At 49.8% G+C, this 19,373-nt stretch overlaps 7 protein-coding genes across 7 annotated transcripts; 5 read left to right on the forward strand and 2 right to left on the reverse strand.

Moving 5' to 3' along the window:
- Positions 1 to 628: 628 nt before the first annotated feature.
- BKA67DRAFT_666709 (uncharacterized protein) lies at positions 629 to 2,592 on the forward strand (the record flags this gene model as incomplete). The annotated part of the gene is made up of 2 exons (XM_046108596.1): positions 629 to 1,000; positions 1,057 to 2,592. The coding sequence occupies 2 exons, from the start codon at positions 629 to 631 to the stop codon at positions 2,173 to 2,175; spliced, it is 1,491 nt and encodes a 496-aa protein (XP_045963983.1). The 3' UTR covers positions 2,176 to 2,592.
- BKA67DRAFT_30883 (uncharacterized protein) lies at positions 2,593 to 5,193 on the reverse strand. The gene is made up of 4 exons (XM_046096132.1): positions 4,988 to 5,193; positions 4,398 to 4,739; positions 4,026 to 4,341; positions 2,593 to 3,966 (listed from the first exon to the last, which is right to left on the reverse strand). Exons 2-4 carry the CDS (start codon positions 4,715 to 4,717, stop codon positions 3,010 to 3,012), a joined length of 1,593 nt encoding a protein of 530 aa, XP_045963984.1. The 5' UTR covers positions 4,718 to 4,739; positions 4,988 to 5,193; the 3' UTR covers positions 2,593 to 3,009.
- Positions 5,194 to 6,313: 1,120 nt separating this feature from the next.
- BKA67DRAFT_545987 (major facilitator superfamily domain-containing protein) lies at positions 6,314 to 8,618 on the forward strand. Its single transcript, XM_046101364.1, has 2 exons — positions 6,314 to 7,619; positions 7,681 to 8,618. Exons 1-2 carry the CDS (start codon positions 6,517 to 6,519, stop codon positions 8,288 to 8,290), a joined length of 1,713 nt encoding a protein of 570 aa, XP_045963985.1. The 5' UTR covers positions 6,314 to 6,516; the 3' UTR covers positions 8,291 to 8,618.
- A 378-nt stretch (positions 8,619 to 8,996) lies between these two features.
- On the reverse strand, positions 8,997 to 10,411 carry BKA67DRAFT_508705 (acetyl-CoA acetyltransferase; the record flags this gene model as incomplete). The annotated part of the gene is made up of 3 exons (XM_046097177.1): positions 8,997 to 9,194; positions 9,254 to 10,198; positions 10,259 to 10,411. 3 exons carry the CDS (start codon positions 10,409 to 10,411, stop codon positions 8,997 to 8,999), a joined length of 1,296 nt encoding a protein of 431 aa, XP_045963986.1.
- A 1,080-nt stretch (positions 10,412 to 11,491) lies between these two features.
- BKA67DRAFT_30919 (S-adenosyl-L-methionine-dependent methyltransferase) lies at positions 11,492 to 13,451 on the forward strand. Its single transcript, XM_046096133.1, has 8 exons — positions 11,492 to 11,823; positions 11,880 to 11,968; positions 12,030 to 12,052; positions 12,105 to 12,222; positions 12,280 to 12,300; positions 12,358 to 12,418; positions 12,504 to 13,064; positions 13,127 to 13,451. The coding sequence occupies exons 1-8, from the start codon at positions 11,735 to 11,737 to the stop codon at positions 13,152 to 13,154; spliced, it is 990 nt and encodes a 329-aa protein (XP_045963987.1). The 5' UTR covers positions 11,492 to 11,734; the 3' UTR covers positions 13,155 to 13,451.
- Position 13,452: 1 nt separating this feature from the next.
- BKA67DRAFT_30920 (ubiquitin-conjugating enzyme/RWD-like protein) lies at positions 13,453 to 14,656 on the forward strand. Its single transcript, XM_046096134.1, has 4 exons — positions 13,453 to 13,820; positions 13,902 to 13,966; positions 14,037 to 14,261; positions 14,340 to 14,656. Exons 1-4 carry the CDS (start codon positions 13,779 to 13,781, stop codon positions 14,461 to 14,463), a joined length of 456 nt encoding a protein of 151 aa, XP_045963988.1. The 5' UTR covers positions 13,453 to 13,778; the 3' UTR covers positions 14,464 to 14,656.
- A 1,304-nt stretch (positions 14,657 to 15,960) lies between these two features.
- Positions 15,961 to 18,882, forward strand: BKA67DRAFT_511404 (kinesin; the record flags this gene model as incomplete). Its single annotated transcript, XM_046097400.1, has 3 exons — positions 15,961 to 16,080; positions 16,158 to 18,604; positions 18,648 to 18,882. 3 exons carry the CDS (start codon positions 15,961 to 15,963, stop codon positions 18,880 to 18,882), a joined length of 2,802 nt encoding a protein of 933 aa, XP_045963989.1.
- Positions 18,883 to 19,373: the final 491 nt, after the last annotated feature.

The raw sequence follows: 19,373 nt of genomic DNA on the forward strand, positions 1-19,373 counted from the left end.
CTCTAGTGTGACTTGCTCAGGAACGGGCCAGGGCCCAAATTCCACACGGGGCCAATCAATCAACTGGAGATCGATGAAAACACCCGCTCTTTTTGCTCTGGTGCCCTGCCCCCCCTTGCCCACTCCTTGCTCCTTGCAGGTGGTGCTTACTGCCCCAGATTGCGGACCTTACCTTGAACTTTGATGTCTTCCCTCTCTCTCTTTGCTTTGCAGCTTCAACATTCACCAAGTTTCGTGTTGTGTCGTGTCGTGTCGTGTCGTGTCGTGTCGGTCTGGAGGCATCGCCATCTCGCTCTTTTTGAGCAGTCATTCTTTAGCTTTCGCGGCACTCTTTATGTCGCATTGCGATTATTTCGAAATCGCTCACCCTCTTTTTCTGAGCTATACGCTCACGGTCGCTCTTTAACCACACCACGCAACCACACTCGCGTACTAGGCGCAAAACAAGTCGAGTGTTTGTCCAGCAAAAACCTACTGATCGCCGTGCTGATTCCATAACCGTCTTTCGCAAAGGGGGCATTTGAAATACAGTCAACGGGGACACGGAACCTGACCTCCATTCGATTGATCACTGATCTTTCCATCCATTCATTCGTTCGCTCATTCGTTCATTTCACGCGCGTCCATCATGAAGGTCTCCCTGCAAACCGCCATTACCGCGGCAGCGCTTCTCTCGGCTGCCCAGCCATGCTTAGCATCTTCGCAACATCGACACCACCACATTGGTCGAAGGCATAGCCATAGTCACACGCGCCCTGACAATGTCACGGAGGCAATCGAGCTCAAGACAAAAGAGCTTAAGGCGCGTGGCCTTGACACGTGCAAGTTCCCCTCCGGAGAAGGCTTGGTCGCTGTGACCCCTTCCGGTGACAACGCTGGCTGGGCTATGAGCCCTGATCAGCCTTGCACTTGCGGCAGCTATTGCCCATATGCTTGCCCTCCTGGTCAGGTCATGGCCCAGTGGAAGGATGGCTCGTCTTACGCGACGACTGAGAGAATGGTAAGCCAGTATAGGTATATCTACTAAAATGGATGTTATGTGCTAACATGCGCCAGGCGGGTGGTATGTTCTGTGGTCTGGATGGCAAGCCAGTCAAGCCGTTCACTGGCAAGTCTCTTTGCGTGGACGGCACTGGAACAGTAGAGGCTGTCAACAAAGTCGGCAAGGTTGTCTCTTTCTGCCAAACCGTGCTTCCTGGAAATGAGGATATTCTCATTCCAAATGACGTTTCGGACACATTGACTCTGGCCGTCCCCGATCCAAGCTACTGGGACTCAACTGCTTCGCATTTCTACATCAACCCACCCGGAGTTGACTCTGATAAAGGCTGCCATTGGGGTGACTCGTCGCAGCCTATCGGCAACTGGGCACCGTATGTTGCGGGTGCAAACACTGACTCAGCTGGATTGACCTATACCAAACTTGGCCTGAACCCGATCTGGCAAGGTAGCGATCTTTTTGGCACCAAACCTACTTTTGGTCTCAAGATCGAGTGTCCTAGTGGAGGTTGCAACGGCCTTCCATGCGCCATTGATGGCAACGGGGTGACAAGTGATCTCAAAGCTACAGGAGCTGGCGGTTCTGACTTCTGTGTTGTAACCGTGCCCAAGGGCGGAAAGGCCAACATCGTTGTCTACAACTTGGATGGCTCTTCTGCCAGCTCCACCTCCTCTGTTGCCAAAACCTCAACAACATCAAAGGCCCAGCCCACAACTAGTTCTACCAGTTCTACCAGTTCGACCTCCTCAAAGCCGACAACTTCAAGCACGTCCTCGACTACTTCTACATCCTCCTCTTCATCGTCATCGTTGCCATCATCGACTTCGACTTCTTCTTCGTCTTCATTTTCGTCCGCATCTTCAAAGCCTTTTTCGACTACATCCTCTGCTTACAGCTCAACGAGCAGCTCAGCGAAGATCACATCGTCAAGTGTATCAGCCTATGGTCTCGGGGGTATATTCCAGCAGAATGGAACGACCACGTCGTCCATTTCTTTGACCAGTCCCGCGTCCACCGCCACTGCCCTTTCCGGCAGTACTGATGGCTCTGGCGGATCTTCCGTTGGATCTGCTGTCCCATCGGAATCCTCTAAGAGCGAGAGTTCCGCGGCGCAAGGTAATGGGGCCATTGCTGGCCTTATTGTCGCCATCATCGCCGCTGCTTGCATACTGTGAAATCAGTATGGAAACTCATGGTGACAAGCTTTACCCCTTTGCTGCACACGCATTGGTCTTCATGACCCATTACTACATCTTCCTCGGGCCGGGCCAAAAATCTCGGCCTGCTATTTTCTATATATATTTTCAGCCGCTGCCGGCTTTAGAGGTGTTCTCCGGTCCGGCGGCAGCTGCTCATGACGGATCATATCCTTATTATCTATTGTTAAGTGTCTATTACTCATATCTGGCTGCTTCACAGTTGCGCAGCCATGGTTCTTCGATATTCTCCATGATCGGACTGACCGATCCGGTTATATCTTTTTTTCTTCTTTTTTTTCGGTTCCAAATCTATACCCAGTTTTCATCATCAGCGCAGCATGGCGGTTTGAAGATTTGAATTTAACGAGCGACTACATAGCTGAGGAAGGGGTTGGAAACAAACAGGTGAAGCAGTAGCATCGACTTAGCGAGCACTATATACTTAAGTACGACATGATCAAGACTCAAGACGAGACGAGACGATTACTTCTTTTAGCGTGGGACCTGTGGTTCCTAGGGGGTGGGGCGGAAAATCCTTGCAAAGTGAGGCATAGGTGGATTCTTCTAAATATAACTTTTACAGCTCTTCACTTCTTCTTTTGACGACCTAAACTCGGTCAACAAGCTCGTCGGCCATGTTCTGTTGAACATGGCATAAATAAGAAGACATCTAGCGCTCTACACTTCTGTGACCTTGGTGGATATAGAAAGCACGATAAATTTGGATATCAGTCCGCAAACCAGCGTGTCTGAGATCTATTTTCGACAAGATCTCGCGTCACCCTCTATACTCCCAGGCACCAGACTTGATCATCCCTTCACCCAACCGGGTACATCGCCATCCCCCATCCCTATCACCTCAGCCACAGTTGGCCATCCAGCCGCGACGGGACTACCCTTCTTCGCCGCGCCCATGATCGCAAAGCGCCCCTGTGCGTGCGCTACATAGCCATGCAGGAGACTTTGCGAGACAAGTGATGCCACTACATCCTCTACATGCTCCGCTGTGACCGCCATGTTCCCCCAAACCAAGCCATCGTTGGGTCGCAGTTTCTTTGGCCCACCCGGCGGCGCCACAAGTGTGCTGTTTTCCACCCCGGACTTCGCTTTCTTTGTCACAGTATTCATAAACATGGCGTTGACGTGTGGTGGTCGTGCTCGCGATGGCATTTCTGCCGGCAGATAGCCTTCGAGACGTTTCTGTATGTAGGTAGATGTGACGAGCAGGTGTGCCAGGTCCAGTGTTGCTGCTTTGTTGGCTGGCTTGCTTGGGTCCATCGGTGTTGCCACGTAGGTCAGAAGGAATGTGCGGCGCGATAAGGACCGCCATACCAAAGGCTTCAACCGGAATGTGAGGGTCAAAAGGAGACCTTTTCGAAATAGCCACTTCTCGTTCGATGCAATTGTTGATTGGAGCAAGATATAGTTCCCCGTCCGAATGGCCAGTGCGAGTTGTGAAAATATTGGTGATAGAGTCGCGGCTTCCGGTCGCTGAAGAATATTTATGGACGGTAGGTAGCCAAGCAGCATTTTGCTTGGTATCAGGTACGTAAGAATGAGCCTACGATGATTTTGAAATGTGGAAGGTGTTTGGAGGTAAGCTTGCTCCAGGCATTGTGCGGCATGACTAAAGTGGTTGTTGATAAAGTGGAAGCGGCCGAGATAGTAAAGATAGGTGACGCGTTGAGCAGCTGGATAGAATGACAAGGGCGGTGACTTTGCTGTGATATTCATGAAGATGGTCTTTGCAAGATGAGTTTTACGACACTGTTAATATTGTCAGCCCATGGCGAGCACCGGGTACAGGCAATGCAGAAGGCACTTACAGCAAAAAGCAGCTTCAACGTTACGTTAGCAAATGTATAGACGCCAACCTTTTTGCCTTCCGGTTTGGAAAATTGGTCACTTGTCCTATCCGCTAAGCAAGCAGTGAAGACCCTTTGCATCACCTCTGCGGCCTTGTCGATAATGGACTTCTGTTCTTCCTCGCCACCACTGGTGTCGATTGTCTGAAGCTTCCTAGTCAGATCAGGCCGCTTGTTAAGTGTCATGGACAGCTTGGACAGGGAGCCGCAAAGCGCTACACTGGTCTGTAGCATTATTGTTCCATAAGTGGGATTGTTGAGTGCCGTTGTGCAAGAGCTGTTACTAGTCGGTCAGCAACAGTGTTTAATCCCCAGCTGAAAAAAGGAACTTGCTTTGTCAATCCCATGAGCAGATCATGAGCGCCTAGAAGATCCTCAAAGTCCACGTCTCTCCAATACTTCAGATAATCGTCCATGAAAACAATAAAGCCCCGCCAAGCTGTACCCTGGTCCGCTGGCACGTCATCTTCCTCTGGCAGATGCTGCTCGACCATCTTCTCGATGGAGGCGACGTTGCGCAGCTCTTGCGAGAGCTTATGGTAATGATCTGGCACGGGCGGTTCTACTTGTAGCCATTGTCGTAATTGATCCCCATTTCGGTATTTAAGGAAGCCGCGAACCTCACCGAGAAATTGACCAGTCAAGGAAGCCATTATGAGATATCAATGCGCTAATCTGTCGTGTAGGTCCAATTAGTGTCGGTGCACGATCAGCCTTCTTGCTTTAATAGAATATATTGTATTGGGAACCAGAGTTTCTGTTGTGAGCTCAGGTCTTGTTCAAAGACAATCATCGAATTGATAACTTGAGATGTTGAAACCCACATGCTACAACATCTTCGCGAGGCTGATCAACTCTGGTGGGTCTGCGAATGCACGGCTGATGGTGGAGTCGACTTTTAAACCCCCTGAAGGCCTACATACTTACAGTGGAAACAACACCGGCGGCAGCTTTGAGCAAAGACCCGACCCAAGGATTAATGGGAGCCTGCCTGCAATCGGAACAGTGTGCACGTGGTTCAATATCTATAACGCATTAGTGTTAATCCCACCTGCTAATTCCTTAGGATTTTGAGAAACACGAGCTTGAGAATTCGCTGTTAGATGATTGTCGCAAATAAATAAAAATAGAAATAATAATCATGGTCTCATTCGAGGTAGAATTGCAACTACATCACTATGTAGGTTATCAAGTAAGCACAAAGACTAGAGCCTGACCTAGACGCAGCCGTGTCCCGCTAGCAATGGCGGCTTGGGTGCGCTTGAAACGAAATCGTAAAAGCAAGTCCCGTCATGACCTATTGCAGAATACGAAATAGCGACACACCTTCCTCATCACTCTAAGTCTTATCCGTGGTCGGTGGATAACAAAAGCGATATGTAGGAATGATCGTCTTTACAACCCCAAAACTCGCGATGATCATGCAAATCGACATTCATGAGACTTATTCTCACGGGTCAAATAGTTGGTGATCCTCTCTTGCACCGGTGTCGTTTCGGACACAAATTTCGTTTCTCTCTGCCTATTGCTGCATATTCTTTACCAGTGTGAGACGGCTCGATGCGAAATCGGACCATTCAAGAGTCGCAAAAGCTTGATGCGCGCATGCCAAGACAACATCAACGAACTGAGACTGTCATCTAGACAACCGTGCTGCTGTAGTGGTCTTATCTTTCCAGCACGAAGGCCCCACTAATATGTCGAAGCGTTGGCATCTCGCGACGCGAGCTCTGCGCGCGAATGAACAAATCTTTTACATTTTTCGCCTTCTGCCCCGGAAAATGGTTCCCAAGCTGCATGAAAATGATGTCCAATCGAGGCAGAAGCTCATATCGACGAAGATAGTCTGACGATCGTCTGCAACGCTGGTCTGGGGAACAGACAGCTTTTATCTTGACGACTTTGATGAGGAAAGCCTTGCATGTTCAAAAGCCGGAGGTGGGTCAAAACAAGCGTCTCCAATCCGCCGGGTTGAGCCTCAATTCGGCTCTGAATACTCGACACCGAGCCCCGAGAAACGTGTTTATCTTGGGAGCGCCTCACGCAAATCGCGGAAAGTGGTCGAAGATGTGGCTAGAGAGTCGAGACAGCTCCAAACTCTTGCCACTCGGTTCCGCTTATCTCCACGTACCGCTATGTCGCGTCTTCAATGCGTGGTTCTGGATCCACTCTTGACATGACTTGCCCTGTATAAGTGGGGCATTCGCTAGCGACGCTCTGGAAGGGTATCGCGAGTGATGGCTTCCAGGTACGTATCAGATACGTATTTGTGGTCTGTTGACATCCAAGGACCTTCTTATAAGTATCAGAAGCATCCGCATGTAATTTTATTATTAGTAGAACCACTTCCCCGGGATTCATTGTCAGCCTCTTTCTTGACCATTCCATTGAGAGTGCCCTTCTTCTAACACATTAGGTTTTCTTTCCTTGAAGCTACAAGACACTTTCTATCATGGCGGAAATACAGACGAGTGGTTCGGAGACCACTCTAAACCAGGTCCATCATGACACAGGACTACAAGATATGACGAAGCAAAAGACCAGGGATCCGCAGTTGGACGTCAATCTCCCCTACCGCACGCTTAGTGCTGCAGCAAATATGGCCGAGTACACGACAGAACAACCAGATGGAGAAATACCAATGAGAGATCCAAAAAGTAAACAGGAATACAAACTGGTGACTTTTGTCCTTGACGATCCGCAAAACCCAAAGAACTGGTCAAAAGCATACAAGTGGTATTGTACCATGGTCGTTGCGTTGACATGTTTCGTTGTGGCGCTCGCATCAGCTGTCGTTACGGCAGACATCGCAGCCCCAGCTAAAGAGCTTGGCGTTAGTGAGGAAGTGTCACTGCTTGCTATTTCGTTGTTCGTCATTGGTTTCGGTATTGGCCCCATGGTTTTCGCTCCACTCTCCGAACTCTACGGACGTCGCATCATCTACGGGTCGACATTGCTCATTGCTGTGATCTTCATCATTCCTTGCGCCCTTGCGCCGAACATCGCAACTTTGTTGGTATGCCGAACTATCGACGGCATTGCGTTCTCGGCTCCGATGACACTGGTTGGTGGTACACTTGCAGACATGTGGAAGAACGAAGAGCGAGGTGTGCCTATGGCGGCATTCTCTGCTGCGCCATTCATTGGACCTGCCATCGGTCCCCTTATTGGTGGCTATCTTTCAATGTACGCTGGATGGAGATGGCTCTACTGGATTCAGCTCATCCTTGCTGGAATTGTTTGGGTATTGATAACTTTCACCGTTCCTGAGACTTATGCACCAACCATTCTGAAGCGGCGCGCCCAGAAAATGAGAAAGGAGACTGGAGAAAGCAATCATGTCACGGAACAGGAACTGGACAAGCGACCTCTCAGCGCCCGCCTTAAGGTGTTTGTCTTGCGACCTTTCCAACTTCTTTTCCAGGAGCTTATTGTGTTTCTGATTTCGTTATACATGTCGGTGCTTTACGGATTGCTTTACATGTTTTTCGTGGCCTATCCTGTCATTTTTCAGGAAGGCAAGGGCTACTCCGCAGGAACTACTGGTCTAATGTTGTAAGTGTTATTAGCCCGTCTCATATTCTCGTCTTTAGTCGTTGCTTACCATTTTTTGCAGTATTCCTGTCGCAGTAGGCGTCCTTCTTTCGGCCGTATGTGCTCCCCTAGTCAATAAGCACTACCTCACATTGGTCAAGAAGCACAACGGAAATCCTCCAGCGGAAGCCCGTTTGATTCCCATGATGCTGTCCTGCTGGTTTATCCCGATCGGATTATTTATCTTTGCTTGGACCTCATACGCGGAGCTCTCGTGGGCTGGCCCTGCTTTGGGTGGCTTCCCTGTTGGCTTCGGATTTATCTTCCTTTACAATAGCGCGAACAACTACCTTGTCGACTCATATCAGCACCTGGCCGCCTCAGCTCTCGCCGCCAAGACATGCATCCGTAGCTTTTGGGGCGCTGCCGTTGTGCTATTCACCATCCAAATGTATCACCGACTCGGCGACCAGTGGGCATCTTCACTCCTGGCATTCCTCGCGCTTGCTTGTTGTGCTATTCCATTCTGCTTCTGGAAGTGGGGTGCTAAGATCAGGGCCAGGAGCAAGTATGCCTATGCTGGCGATGACGAGGATGATGGCAAAGGCGTGGCAAGCACTGGCGATGTCGAGAAGGGACAGCCGGCGGCCGTGCGGGCCCCAATTGTCCAGCAGGAGGGAGGCGTTCATTAGATATCAGTCCGGAAAGACTCGGTATTTGAATAAAGGCTGGCTCCGAGCGTAGGGTTGACTCCTTGCGATCATGCTAGTGAGGTCGCACTGGGTTTCTATAACGAGTTTCTGATTCGTTTCTAGAGTTCAAAGACCTTAATTAGGACAGGTGTGCTCTATACTTTGGGCATATAGGAAGTTGGTTCAAGAGTGGTATAGACGGATAGACACCGATAGATTTGTTGTGATTTAGATTAGTTAGCTGTTAGAGAAGATACCCCGGCGGCTTTTAGACCTTTAGATGTTAATATGATTAATAGACAGATCAGAAATAAAGCACCTTCGCTAATTGCTTATTATACGCCATCAATTGAATGATAAACACAAAAATCAGATTCGTCGGCAAAATTTTTTAAGATATTGGTGGCGTGAGTTAAGTGGGAGGTTTGAGAAGCAGTATAGAATGACCTTGGACCTTGGTTGATCAAGCTTCTTGGTGTGGTGTGTGGTGCGGTAGGTTTTTCACGTGATACTATTCGATCAGTGGCAATAATGAGAAGGTATAAATGGATTATATCAACTCTCATCAGCAACTTAAAGCCAAATTCATAGGTGGCTATCCAACGACACGAATGGCATACTCAAGTCTAAAATTCATTACAGCTTATCAGCGTTTCATAGATTGGTCATAGGTAGATTGTGTTTCATTTCACGGGTATCCATATTATCATACGCTCTCGATTCTCTGCACCACCAGAGCTGTTGCCGCGCCACCTCCATTGCAGATGGCGGCTACACCATATTCGCCCGGCTTAAGCTGATGCAATAGCGTCGTCAGGATACGTGATCCAGAGCTACCCAATGCATGGCCCAACGAGATAGCACCTCCCAGAGGGTTAACCTTTGCGTTTTCAAGACCCAGGATCTATCAAGATTGTCAGTATGAGTTATGATAAAGCCTCTTTTTCTCGTCATGTGACGCACCTTCTCGTTTGCCTTGATGACAGCGGCGAACGCTTCATTGAATTCCCAAACTGCCACTTGGTCCTTCGTGATACCGGCACGTTCCAGGGCAATGGGAACAGCCTTGGCAGGAGCAATGGGGAAGTCAACGGGATCCATGGCAGCGTCAGCTGACCCGCATATCCTAGCCAGCACCCTCGAGCCGGCTCCATATTCCTGGGCAATGGCCTTGCTTCCAAGCACCAATGCGCTAGCACCGTCATTCAACGTAGAAGAGTTGGCGGCCGTAACTGTGCCGGTACCATCGCGAATGAATGCCGGCTTCAGGGTTCGTACTTTATCCAGTTTGACGTCGAGGTAGCCTTCATCCGTATCAATGATTGTGTCACCCTTTCTGCCCTTGACAGTCACCGGCGCAATCTCATCAGCGAACGCTTTGTCCTTCCACGCCGCTTGCGCCCTTTCATACGATTGAATGGCGTACTCGTCTTGTTGCTCACGGGTGATTTCGTACTTCTTCGCCGTCGTCTCAGCGCAAACACCCATGTGGAATTGGTCGTACACATCCGTCAAGCCGTCCTTGATAAGACCATCCTCCATCTTCACATTACCAAAAGCTGGCAAGTTACTGGCGCGCGGAACGTAGTATGGAACTTGTGACATGTTCTCCATGCCACCAGCAATCTGAACCTCACTCAAGCCAAGCTGAATATTTTGCGCCGCGAAAATGACGGCTTTCAAACCAGATGCGCACACCTTGTTTATGGTGATGGCCTCAACATTGGATGAAAGGCCAGCAAATATCACTGCCTGTCGTGCTGGGGCTTGTCCAACGTTCCCTTGTAGAACATTACCCATATACACATCGGTCACCTTATCGGCCGGAATCTTGGACTTTTCAAGGGCCGACTTGATTGCCACTGCACCAAGTTTTGTAGCTGGCACGGTGAGGAATGAGCCGTTGAACTACAATCCATTATGAGATCTTGAATGTGAAGATGCTAGCGCTTGCTTGGGGATGTTTACCTTTGCTGTTGGCGTCCTAGAGGCACTGAGAATATATGCATCGCGAACTTCTTGTCTTAAGCCAGCTTGAAGTGAGAAGTGGCGTGCCGAACACTGCCGAGGTCCACCACGGAGAGCAGTCCTGGCTGCTGACCTTGCTATTTGTAGAACCATTTCGTATTTGATCCAAGGGAGTGATCAGTAGAAACTTCGAGAGTAGAGAAATACAGAGTAAAATCACGAGCGGTTGAATAGATAATGAAGAAAACAGTACGACGGAATCGGTTCCGGTATAAGATGATGGTTCCGAAAGTGACTGAACTCATGAGCTCAGCTAACATTCCTGCCTCCACCGGCTAAGCGCGGGTGATCGGCCCCACGGGTCAGTGCTTCCCCGTCGTACCCGAGCTATGTAGGGGAAGCCGTGGCAGGATTTGGCACGTGGAAGTTGTTGCACTGGAAACAAATAGTGCGGTGTTCCCCAATCTTGCTGGGCACAGGACACCCTCGAGGCCCGCTGAGCTTTAAGTTAAGTGACATAGAGATCACCCAGCCAGTCCAGCGACGGGTGGTCGGGCGATGCTGCGGGAAATGGTCGGTAGTTTGAAAACTAACGAAGCTTTTTGAGGAACAAAAGCGCCGCTGAACCTTACAAAATGAATGTTCTCGTCCGCTTGAAACATGATCAAGTGCAAGTAGAACTTCATCCATTAGACATATTCCGCTGCATTCGACATTCCTCATTGGCCATTCCCATGATGATGCCAAGTCTAGCGAACAAGCATCGCCATGCTCAACCAGTAGCTGCTCATCTTCGGGCCCTGGTCGAACCATCAATCTGACAAATGCCCTGTTGCTTTCTTGTCCATTTTCATGTCGCACGAGGCTGGACAATGTGAGTCAAGATGACCTGGGACAAGGTTTCGATTGATTAACGCCCAAGGGCCCATGAAGCGCATTGCACTGCTGCAGCCCGGGGTTTGTTAGATTAGAATGCCACATGGGCGACGAGGAATCTGATCAGGTCCCGACCGGGGTTCCTCCCACGATGGTACATTACGCATGTGCAGGTCTGCCGCAAATCATGTGAGATTGGGTCCTAGTCCTTGCAAGTCCTCAGTTCCTGCTGATGGTCAGCATTTGCTTTTCCGTGGATCTTCAGCAGATATTGGCTAGGAACATTGTACGGGGTTGTCAGGTTGATCTTTTCTTCGTGTTTTTCTCGAAGGAAAGAAGGCAAGGAGGCACCTGCACTAGCCAAATCCGACCCTAGAAAGCGCGGCACGGTCGACAGCGGCATCATTGGCTGGGGCCTGTTGTTGAGAAAGCCCCCCTAATGATATAATAACCACAGCGACTGCTTTCTCCGTGGTCAACGCTTCTTGGCTTGTCTTACCATTCTTTCCAACGATCACGGGGGATTTCCCTACCGTTAAATTTTATTTTATTTATTCATATGATTTGTGGTGAGCCGGATTGTGTTTTCATGCCATTCCGATGAGCAATCAAAACCCTACGGGCGCGGAGGTTCATACAGACCCTCGCCGAGATAGCGCTATCTCCGCGGTCTCGTACCAATCTGCATCGTAAGGCTTTCCCGCATCCTGAGTCTGCGAGACGTTCATGGCTAATGTTGCGCCAGAACTTTGACAGAATCAGTACATAGTGATAATCCTGTGTTTCGGTTCGTGGAGGAGAACGGGAGGACGTACCACTCCTACAAGCAAGGCCGTATGTGTGCTTCTCCGGACGGTCACTCGTGTCACTGTGCTGATTTATGTCTCATGAAAAGGTTATCCTATGCCCAACGATCCAGTATGATGTATAGCAAACTTTTCGTGTAGATGCATGCTGACCTTTCGAAAAGCAAGAGCAAAATAGATCGGCTATTGAACACGAACTGTGGCGCAAAACTCTTAGAGGCAAGTTATATTTGTCGCCAATACAACGGCTCAACCACGTTCTTGATATCGGGACCGGTACGGGTAAGTCCCATTTGGACTCCGTCTCTCTCTGCTCACGAGATAGCTCATATATATTAGGACACTGGGCGTTTGAAATTGGTTAGCACTCGACCTGTGTCATCATTTTCGTTGAAATCATAACTAACTTGTGTTAAGCCGTCAAGCACAGCAATTCCCAAGTTATTGGAACTGATCTGAGCCCGATTCAACCGCAGTAGTAGGTGGTTCCGTCACTATTCTACTGGTTCTCAAAGAATTATCACCGCCGGAAGCTGTGATATACTGATTGATATACAATGTAGCATTCCGCTCAACTGCCAGTTCGAAATTGATGATGCTGAAGATGAGTGGCTTTACCGACAAAAGTTTAGTCTGATACACAGTCGAGGAAACTTGTTATCATTTCAGTCACCAGAAACAGTAGTGGAAAGCGCATTCAATTCCCTTGAACGGCACGGATGGCTGGAATTCCAGGATATGGTTCTTCCCATGCGATGTGACGACAACAGTTGGGAAGGAAGTGCGATACAGACCTGGAGTAAACTGCTCAAGGACTGCCTCGAGCGTGACGGGAGGAGGTTTTACGTGGAGGAATACGCACAAATGTTTCGTAACGCTGGGCTAACCAACGTTACCGAGAGGCTCTTTGTGTGGCCGGTTAGTCCATGGCCTCAAGGTCCCCGGAACGAGCATCTGAGAGAGCTGGGTCACATCTGCCGGCGAAACATGCTTGAGGCACTCGAAGCGATTAGCATTTCCATGTTTACGAGGGTTGCGGGCATGACCAAAGAGGAGGTGTTGAATGTGGTTCAAGCCGCCAAGAATGAGTTTTGGGATACAAAGTACCATGTGTACATTCAGATGTGAGTGGCTGCAAATAAGGTGCTACGAGTTGAGGCTCTACAATACTGACGCCTTCCTCAAGTGTTGTCACCATGGGCCAGAAACCTTGAGTACTGTGTCATAAATCTCCTGATTCCAGCCGATGGAAACGATATTGGAAGGGGACGGCTTAATATGCATTGATTCATTTGGCAAGGAGTTTTGGTGTTGGAGGATCTCATGAGGCCGCCGTCTTTGTCTTTGCAGAGACTGCACTGTACTCAATGATGCAATCGAGTAGTATACATGCTATACCAACCGAATTTTAATCACCGGTTGAGGCCGAGCAGGCCCTGCGACCTGAATCTACGTGTACTGTTTGTTGTGCATGGGTTTTGTCATGGCCGAGTCGCGATCCATCGAGCTGTTTGAGATTGACTGTCCTGGCCGGGGGCCTCGAGGGTGTGGGGCTGGCGGTGCTTTAGCTTGATGAAATGGCCTAAAACAACGCCCCCCCGATTTGCCCCTCGTCAGGTTCTACCATCTGTCGGGTAGTGCTCAGGTTAGCATAGCAAGTGGATAGCATGGCATGACATGACACAGCATGGCAGAGTAGTTGACCTCAGCTCAAGCCCATCTTCTCTTCATCAACCCACCCAAGATACCCAACACCTTCTGCGCAACTCTTCCCGGGCAACTGTCCTTGCCGCCGAGCCTATTACCGACATATCCGTCAAAGCATCCCGCCGCCGAAAATGTCCACCGCAGCCCGCAGACGGTTGATGCGTGACTTCAAGGTACGCACGCCACCCCTCGGACCACTTGGCTGATGGGCTCTGGTGAATGTTGAGGAAGGGAAGCTGACCAGACCTACACAGCGCATGCAAACGGACCCGCCCGCTGGTGTCTCCGCATCTCCTGTCCCTGATAATGTCATGACCTGGTACGCTCATTCCGGAGAAGCAAGCGAACAGAGACAAAGAAGGTACTAACCGCGCCCGCCCACCTCACAGGAATGCCGTCATAATAGGACCTGCCGATACACCCTTCGAAGATGGAACGTTCCGACTCGTAATGCACTTTGAGGAGCAATATCCGAACAAACCACCCGCCGTCAAGTTCATCAGCCAGATGTTCCACCCTAATGTCTATGCCACCGGCGAGCTGTGCTTGGATATCTTACAGAACAGGTGGAGTCCGACCTACGATGTTGCTGCCGTATTGACCAGCATCCAAAGGTAAGCTACTCTTGCCCTCCTCTGCGCTGGGACAGCCGCTCTCGAGGACTGGGAGCCTAGGACTAACAACCCCTGTAGTTTACTCAATGATCCCAACACCGGATCTCCCGCCAACGTCGAAGCGTCGAACCTCTACAAAGACAACCGCAAGGAGTACACTAAGAGGGTGCGAGAAACGGTAGAAAAGAGCTGGGAGGATTAGACAAGCCTGATTCTCTCACCATTGAGAACGATACGTTGTTTTATTTTCCTTTTGGAATGCAATAGTTTTCCTTGCGAGAAGAAGCATAACGCCGTTTGCCATATGACAGCACACACCAACGCTGATACACAGCCGAACGACTTGATCCTGGATCTACATTTGGGCTGCAGAAATTAGGTGCAGGTGGTCATCTGTCGAAGACAAGACGTTATGTGATGTGATGGCAGACGAGTAGGCGTTCTTGGCAGGACCGGGTTATGATACTTCACTTTCAGCTGGCACAGGCGCAATCATGGACCAATCAGTCATTATGTGGTCACAAATCGATACCGTTATATTGCGTTCTTTTTCCTCGTCGTGTTTTGGTCTTGGTACTCGCATAGCTGATGGAGTTTTTAGAGTTATTTCTTCAGAAGGGGTGGGGGGGGGTTCATGAGGTTCTTGTGCTTCGAGTCCTTAGACAGTATGAGAATGAGAATGAGAATGCCTCGCGTGTGATTATTACGACAATATGGATTTTGCATATTATTGTAGTGTCATGTGTTACTATATCGAGGCCCCTCTTCATAACTAACCACGGGCCCATGCCTAATTGTGACATGCAATTGTGAGCTGGCGTGTGACTCAAGTTCCTTTGCGAATTGCATTGTATACCAGATATCGTCAGATGTTTAATTTGTGTTATTATTGATGATTGTTGCGTGTCACGCTCACGTTGATTTTTCTCTTAACATTTATTTTTATTTTTAAATTTATATATCCTAAATTACAGCTCGCAGTTGATTCTGCTGCTGCTGCTCCATCATGGACCTTTCTTCGCGCCCCCGCCCACTTGCCCGGCGCATTGAGCCGTGAGATTATGCAATTTGACTCGCCATTTCCCAGCTTCCAGGTGCAAAGCAACGCGACCCCGGCTCTGCGCAGCTCTGCGCAGTTCCGCCCAGCTGCCTGACACAACCTACCCACCCTTTACATCCACCTAAACAACCCCTAATCTTCTGATTCGCTCCCCTGGCATCTGCACCCTGCCTTATGTACCGACCAAGGTAAATAAGGTAGACTTGATTTTCCTCTTACCGTAAGTTGAAGAGCGGGAGCCCGACAAACGTTAAGTTGAGAGCAGAGCAGAGCCAAGCGAACCAAGCTGCCAGCGTGGAAGTGAAGCAGCCTGACTCGGACTTCACACCCATGGTATTGGGATCTGGCACTTGCTGTGTTTCCGTTTCCCTTCTTCGCATTGCTGTACCCACTGCAGGACGCGGCCTCGACGGTCAAAGTCAACAATTCTAGCGACGCATTAAACGCCGCCTTTATTTTTTTCTCCCTCTTCTTTTTTATGACCTCGCCGGTCTATCGGCTGAGTTAGGTCCTGACATACCTGCCGGTCCCCCGATATCATATCGACGCCCTCCGGAGCGTGATATGCGATCGCTCCCCCAACTTCCACTATTGTTATTGCTTCTGCTGCAACTTGGCTAGTTTTGGAAACCAGTCGCCATGTCGGGCGCAAACACCATCAAGGTCGTGGCCCGTTTTCGACCGCAAAACAAGATCGAACTTGCATCTGGCGGTCAGCCGATTGTCAGTTTCGATGGCGACGACACATGTAGTCTCCAGGTACGTAACGTAACCGGACTACGTGACCCGATTACGTCTCTCATGCACCATCGCTAATGCCACTATCCGTCCTTTAGTCCGCCGAGGCGCAGGGCTCCTTCACATTTGATCGTGTATTTGGTATGGATACAAGACAATCGGACATTTTCGACTACTCCATCAGACCTACCGTGGACGATATCCTCAACGGCTACAATGGAACCGTCTTCGCATATGGCCAAACAGGTGCCGGAAAGTCCTATACCATGATGGGAACCAGTATAGAGGACGAGCTAGGGAAAGGTGTTACTCCACGTATCGTCGAGCAGATCTTCAGCAGTATCATGTCGAGCCCGGCCAATATCGAGTACACCGTACGAGTTAGTTATATGGAAATCTATATGGAGCGCATTCGCGATTTGCTCCAACCACAAAACGACAACCTACCTGTACACGAGGAGAAGAATAGAGGCGTCTACGTCAAGGGACTTCTTGAGTTGTATGTTTCCAGTGTCGAGGAAGTGTTCGAGGTCATGACCAGAGGAGGAAATGCTCGAGCCGTTGCTGCGACCAACATGAACCAGGAATCCTCGCGCTCCCATTCCATTTTCGTCATTACCATCACCCAGAAGAACGTTGAAACGGGCTCGGCCAAGAGCGGCCAGCTGTTCTTGGTCGATTTGGCTGGTAGTGAAAAAGTGGGCAAGACGGGCGCAAGTGGTCAGACTTTAGAAGAGGCAAAGAAGATCAACAAGAGTCTGAGTGCTCTTGGTATGGTCATCAACGCCTTGACCGATGGCAAATCCTCACATATCCCCTACAGAGATTCAAAGTTGACAAGAATATTGCAAGAGTCACTAGGAGGTAACAGCAGGACGACGCTCATCATCAACTGTTCGCCCAGTAGTTATAACGATGCCGAAACGCTTAGTACGATGCGTTTCGGCATGCGTGCCAAATCTATCAAGAACAAGGCCAAGGTCAACGCAGAGCTCAGTCCTGCTGAGCTCAAGGCTATGCTCAAGAAGTCTCAGCTTTCTATCGCCAACTTTGAGAATTGGGCATCAGCAGCAGATAGCGAGCTTTCCGTATGGCGCGCCGGCGATACCGTGCCTAGAGAAAAGTGGACGCCTGCTTTTGGCACAGACGGCGTTGTTGCCATGAAACCTGAAGCAAAAGCGCCCCGACCCTCTACACCATCTCGATTGATACCAGATAGCCGTGCCGAAACTCCTGCACTCACTGAGCGATCCGGCACTCCTAGCATACCTCTAGATAAGGACGAGAGGGAAGAATTCCTCCGAAGAGAAAATGAACTGCAGGACCAGCTGGCCGAGAAGGAGACGGCAGTAGCGGCTGCAGAGAAGAGTTACGCGGAATCCAAGGAGGAGCTTGCATTTATCAAGGAACATGACAGCAAACTCGGAAAGGAGAATGAGAAACTCACGACCGAGGTAAACGAGGCTAAGATGCAGCTCGAAAGGTTGTCGTTCGAGAGCAAGGAAGCTCAGATTACCATGGATGCTTTGAAGGAGGCCAATTCCGAGCTCACATCTGAATTGGACGAGGTAAAACAGCAACTGCTGGATGTTAAGATGAGCACAAAGGAGACAAGTGCGGCTCTTGACGAGAAAGAGAAGAGGAAAGCCGAGAAGATGGCCCAAATGATGGCCGGATTTGACCTGGGCGGCGACGTGTTCAGCGAAAATGAGCAAGCTATTGCCAGAGCGATCCAGCAGGTTGAAGCTTTCTACGAATCCAGCTCTTCGGGCGATGTGATTCCACCGGACGACTTGCATGATCTCAAATCGAGATTGGTCGAAACACAAGGTATCATCAGACAAGCCGAGCTCTCGCTTTACAGCACTGCCTCCGGCGATTCTGACGCTCGCCGGAGGGCTGAATTGGAGATCCGCCTGGAGACGTTGCAACAGGACTACGAAGAGCTGCTGAGCCGAAACTTGACGGAGGCCGACACGGAAGAAATCAAGACTCGACTCAGGGAGGCATATTCCAACAAGCAAACCACCCAGATTGAACTTGTTGATGAGCTTAAGGCAGATATCGCCCAGAAAACTACCGAGAACTCTCGTATGAAGACTCTCATTGATGACTTGCAGACCCGTCTGAAGTCCGGTGCAGTAGCAGCGCCCAACGTGGCCAATGGCAAGACCGTGCAGCAACAGATTGCGGAGTTCGACGTCATGAAGAAGAGTCTAATGCGCGACCTGCAAAACAGGTGTGAACGTGTTGTCGAGCTCGAGATCAGCCTCGATGAGACTCGGGAGCAGTACAACAATGTGCTGCGTTCTTCGAACAACCGAGCCCAACAGAAGAAGATGGCCTTCCTCGAGCGTAACCTTGAACAGCTGACCCAGGTCCAGCGCCAACTTGTCGAGCAGAACGGTGCCCTCAAGAAGGAGGTTGCCATCGCAGAGCGCAAACTGATCGCACGAAATGAGCGTATCCAGAGCCTAGAAAGCTTACTGCAAGATAGCCAGGAGAAACTCACTGCCGCGAACCACAGGTGTGTAAAACACCTTCAGTTTATTACATCATTGCTTTACAGATGGCTAACCGTGTGGCAGATTCGAGTCTCAACTCACCGCTGTCAAGGAACGTCTCGAGGCCGCAAAAGCGGGCTCGACTCGTGGTCTGAACGCACCGGCCGGCAACGGTGGATTCAGCTTTGGTAGCCGCATCGCCAAGCCCCTACGGGGAGGAGGTGACAGTGCTCAGGCACAGGTCCCTACTATTGCCAACCTACAGAGCGAGAGCGGTGCTAGCAATAAGAGAAGCAGCTGGTTCTTCAATAAGTCGTAGGTCGATGGACAATCGTATGATTATGATGATCATGAAGTAAGGACGCCGCCCACAGCTTGGAGCGAGGATGAGAAATCTGAGGGTATAGATGTGGTAGACCGCTGGTGGGCACGTTAGGGGGTGGCTATCTGTTACTGTGTAGATTGCGGTATCTGTGGTTGGCTGGATTAGACTTGCGGCATGAACGATTTGTTCTAGTTGGACTTTATACCCTAGGCCTCCAATGCTGTTTCTCTCCTGCATTCTACCCCTTGATATGATGCACTGTTTTGGGCAACTGAGGGAAAGATTATAATAAGGCTTGAAGTGTCATCAGTTGTGTCGCTATAGCGTCTTCCTCGAAGAACGCCGTATCAGTCATGGGCCCCAGCACTCTATGCTCGACTATTTTGCATAAAGCGCACATAATGTTGTGATGGTCGCGGGCATGGGCATCGCTGACCGGGAGTAAAGGAAAAAAATAGATAAAAAGCCCGAGACTATATTCTGAA

The sequence above is a fragment of the Truncatella angustata genome, assembly GCF_020726525.1.
Source record: "Truncatella angustata strain MPI-SDFR-AT-0073 chromosome Unknown BKA67scaffold_1, whole genome shotgun sequence".
In the NCBI taxonomy this organism is placed as follows: Eukaryota; Fungi; Ascomycota; class Sordariomycetes; order Amphisphaeriales; family Sporocadaceae; genus Truncatella; species Truncatella angustata.